This window comes from Equus quagga, chromosome 5 (genome assembly GCF_021613505.1).
Source record: "Equus quagga isolate Etosha38 chromosome 5, UCLA_HA_Equagga_1.0, whole genome shotgun sequence".
NCBI lineage: Eukaryota > Metazoa > Chordata > Mammalia > Perissodactyla > Equidae > Equus > Equus quagga.
The window spans coordinates 64,809,149-64,814,006 of NC_060271.1; the positions used below are offsets into that span (position 1 = coordinate 64,809,149).

A 4,858-nucleotide genomic window follows, 5' to 3' on the forward strand; every position below is an offset into this window, starting at 1 on the left:
ATGGCTGCCTGTTGTGGGAGGCAGAACTCTGGGATAGTATCTAACAGTGGTCTGGGGAATGACAATAACAGTGTACCATGTGTCTGCACATCAGGTGACAACACCACTAGGGAACGAAGAAGCAGACGAGTTAGCTCAGATTTATCTCCTGGAAGAAGCGCCAACCCAAAGAGTGGCAAAGCAGCTACATAAGAAGTCTGGACACACAGGACAAATGACCATGTGGGCTATTGTCAAGGCCTGGGGCCTCCTCCTGTGCTATGCTGTGCCATGCTAATGTGGTGGAGGTCTGTCAGGTGTACCCTTCCTGCTCCTTGCAGAGACCCTGGGCCATTCCCTGGGACACAGGCCAAATTGCCAGAAACAACCAGCCTGCTCAACACTGACAGGCAGACTACACTGGGCCCTCGCCTCTCTCTGATGGCAGCCGGTACACCCTTACTTGTGTGGATATGTCTACAGGACTGCTAAAGGCATACCCCAGCAAGAGGGCCACACAGAAGGCTACCATACGAGGCCGGAACACCTCTGTGGTGCATACCGTGTTCCCACAGACATCAACAGTGACCAAGGTATGCATTTTACTGGCCACCAGGTACAGACCTGGGCTGATCAAATGGACATACATTGGCATTTTCACCTGCCGTACAATCCCACGGCTGCAGGGCTGTTGGAACGAAGGAACAGCTGGCTGAAACAACAATTGAGGACAGAAGACAGGACCTTAGCTCACTGGATAAGATACCTGGCAACTGCAATACATCAGCTGAATGAACAGGAGATGCAATCAATCCAACGCGTATCAGATGTTGACACAAGGACCTGACATGACAGTATGTCTACAGATGAGGGCTAATCCAAGAGAGGAACTACAACCACAGCTGGGCACTCAGAACAACTTGCTTTTGCCTCTGCCAGAGAACTCCCTACTGGGACCCACATGGTCACTTGGCCCTGGGACTGGCAGGTGGGGCCCCACTGGTATAGCCTCTTAACCCCTTGGGGGACAGGCTTAACACAGGATATCATGATAACACCTCCAATTCCCCAAGGCGCTTTCATCCTTTCCCTCTGGTGTGTCTTGTTGGATGGTCATAACCTCCCTGTTTTAGTTCCCTCTAAACATCTTACTTTTTGTCCCGAGGACAATGTCTGCCAACCTTTTCACTGCATGGACACACACCATTGCTGACATACAAAACCGCTCCAACTGCTGGATATGCAGCCAGCCACTTCTCTCCAACCATGGGGCTTCCATAGCGTCTCCAAGCTGCCAACACTCTAAGTGGAGAGCCCTGTGAGAGAGGAGGAACGCTGCCCTCTTTCCCATTTCTATTTCCCTCCACCTGGTGTCATGTTTTCTTTGGTGTCCTTGCCTTTTTGCTACTTCTTTTGTTTTCATGTTGTGCTCTCTACTGCTGTCATTGTCTCTGGCTACAGTGCTCCTCTCTCTGTTTGGCTCGAGGAAAACCATGAAAGATGGGCATCATGAGATTGTAAGGGTCATTTGGACACATGGGTGCTGGAGTATAGGGGTGTTAGCCAGTATGCCCCTTTAAAAACCATGTGTCCTTGAGGCTCCTTGTCTGGGCTACACACTAGCACTCATTATGATAACAGTCCTGGGTTTGGCCAACCCAGCTGCTTTCTTGTGGGATAGTTAGCACAAAGACCCTTGTGATCTGAGGGGACATGATGCCCTCCAGGGGAGAGGGCGGGCTCTGGTCCTTGGAATGCAGGTCATACAAGGACAGTCCCTTTTGGCAAGCGTGCAGCCTTTGTTCCTCTGCCTATTCAAGACAGCTTTGCTCAGGGGGCAGTAGCAGATGCACACTTCCTGTCCAGCTGGTTGCCACTGGACCTTCCTTGTAAGTAACTCCCAATAAACCCATATGTCTCATGCGGTGTCTCCTGGTCTTTCCTTTGGTCTCTTGGTGACCTATGTGGCACTGCTCACCCAGCTTGGTGTGTGGTGGAACAGAGCTTTTAAAGGTTTTAAGTTAATTTAACAGAAAACACTGCCGAAATTGAAGCATCTTAAAGAATACTTTGCAAAAGCAGCCTTTTCAAGAATTGATTTGTACCAAAAGACAACATGACATGTTTCTCATGTTACTCAATTCCTGCAATTCAAGTTTCTATATTGGGTAGTGTGTGTATTCGTTTCCTAGGGCAGCTGTAACAAAGTACCACAAACCTGGTGACTAGAAAGACAACACAAATTTATTCTGCAACAGCCCTAGACACAGACAGTCTGACATCAATGCCCCTGAGCAGCTCTGACCCAGCACCTTCTTCCAGTCACCTTCTTTGATGAAGGCGCAGGAAAATGTGGGTCATAGGTACAAGTTACCTGCAGACTTTAAAGGAGTGCATCGAGTTTTTTTTCGTCTAACATATGGAATCTTCTTTTAAACTGGGAACTCACAGCTGTGGTTGCCCAAAATACATGGCAGGAAAGAGTAGATATGGGAAGACATTTTCTATAAGTATTCAGAAAAAATATTTTTAAATTATTCTTTGTTTATTTTGTCCCATCATTCCAGGGGGTCTTCCTTTAAGAATTCTTTTGATTGGTATATATACAGTATATAGAGATTATACGTAACCATGAAACGATATTCACCAGTTTGTAACAATTGGTGACCATGCATTTCATATTAACTGTCTGAGGCATAAAATTGCTTTTCCTCATGTCTTAAACACGGCTATTAACTCTTTGAGTGAAATAGAGAGACTTGTTTTCTCCGAGTCAACTTCTTTGGACCTGAGCGCCTTGTGGAGTTTAATTCCCTAGGTCCCAGGGCAAGATAGTTTGTAACACTTGCATCAACTATTCTCAAACAGTTAATCTGGAAACGTCAGACACCAGACCACTCTTGAACTAGCTCTAGTCCATGTTGTTATTGGGGAAAATACTGATGATCAATAGCAGTAGGGGTGGGAGCTGTTTCCTTTTGTAGATTGGTTCAGAGAGAACCTAGAAAGACATCCATGCACCTCCCAGAGACTGACCTACACACACATGTCTACATTTTAGGGTCTCTGATGCTTTCTTAGAGTGGCAGGGCCATGCGCACTGTGTCCTCCCAACAGATCCAGACTTTCGACAGTCAGATTTTTCTTCCCACTCCTGCGGGCAGCGTGGGATTGATCTCCATTGGTTTTCCTCCAAACACTGAAGATATTTATATGACTTTGCTCACAGGAGAGGCCCACTCCCACATTGGTTCTCTCCACACTGCTGCACCCACCAAGGGATTTGCATATTGTCCCCTAGGGAGGACCTTCCCTTTTGAGTCTGAAATAAAAGATCAGCTGTCATTTTGTTTTGACTTATCAGGACTCTTCAGTTCAACTTCTCAAAATGAGGCTCCCTGCTCAGCTCCTGGGGCTGCTGATGCTCTGGATCCCAGGTGAGGGCAGAGGGTAGGGGAGAAAGAATCATGAGATGGAAGAGTCAGCACTGGGGGCACCACTCCTTTCTATGTGTTTTCTGTTCACTCCTTCGGTACATACGTCTTGTTCTCTGGGAAGGGGCATGAGATATTTAAATCTGTATTTATTAAAAGGACATAAATGTACATAAAGGATCTGTGCTCTGGTGAAGACAGTGACACAGTTAGAGCAGAATAAAGTGGTTGAAGTGTAGAGATGCCTTCATTCCTTATCTCTGTTTTTTGGTTTATTTTAATTGGTTATTTTGGGGTTATGAATTAAAATCACACACACACACATATGATTCAGCTTGAAATAACTACAAAAGGAAAATTATGAAAATGGTTCATAATATTTTTACATAACCTTGTACTTCTCTCTCATTATTTTAGGATCCAATGGGGATGTTGTGATGACCCAGACTCCACTCTCCCTGTCTGTCGTCCCTGGAGAGCCGGCCTCCATCTCCTGCAAGTCTAGTCAGAGCCTCAAACATAGTGATGGAAATACCTATTTGTATTGGTTCCTACAGAAGCCAGGCCAGTCTCCAAAGCGCCTGATCTATTTAGTTTCCATCCGGGTCTCTGGAGTCTCAGATAGGTTCAGTGGCAGCGGGTCAGAAACAGATTTCACCCTGAAAATCAGCAGAGTGGAGCCTGAGGACGTTGGAGTCTATTACTGTGTGCAAGCTCTATATGCTCCTCCCACAGTGGTACAGGCCTCAACATAAACCTCCCTGCATGGTGTGGCCCAGCTGCCCACATGTGCAGCCTGTCTGGGGAGCAGACACAGCAGATTCTCTGAGTCTGTCTAAGAAGAAGATGTTGGAGAACTCACGGGAATAGTTGGCAGCTGAGGACACAGCAGATTCTCTGAGTCTGTCTAAGAAGAAGATGTTGGAGAACTCAGGGGAATAGTTGGCAGCTGAGGACTCTGGACCATGAGCGCTTCCCCTGCACCTGAGGAACCACATGTTAAGGCCCATCAGCAGCACAGCCTTGGCATGGCAGAAGCAGCAGGAGAATGGAGGGGTCCAGGTGCCCTCTAAGAAACCAGTCATAAGGAACTAAAAGCTGAATGAGAACTCATGCTAATCCTCCCGCATCACATACATTCATCAGCTAAATTCATTCAGTACCACACATAACACATAATGGAGGCTGATTCATGCCAACTCAAAACTACACTTTTTTTTATTAGGTTCAGTAGTTGCTAGCATGCATGCAGCAGGGTAATATTTAGTGATATTAAGACACAGTTTTATTTCCCTGCCCCATCTTCCCACTTCCACGCTTTCAAAATACATGTCTCTCTCAATATGGGGGCAGCACAGGATTTTATACCACTGTCCTCAGTGAAATAGTGAGAAAAACTATTCAGGGCCGGCCCGGTGGTGCAGTGGTTAAGTTAGCACGTTCTG

General features: G+C 46.5%; 1 gene segment (V, D, J or C); it reads left to right on the plus strand.

Annotated features, from left to right (window-relative positions):
- The first annotated feature begins 3,367 nt into the window (after positions 1–3,367).
- On the plus strand, positions 3,368–4,168 carry LOC124239631 (immunoglobulin kappa variable 2-29-like). The segment is given in 2 exon segments: positions 3,368–3,416; positions 3,831–4,168. Coding segments are annotated over 2 exon segments (387 nt in total).
- The last annotated feature ends 690 nt before the right edge of the window (positions 4,169–4,858 follow it).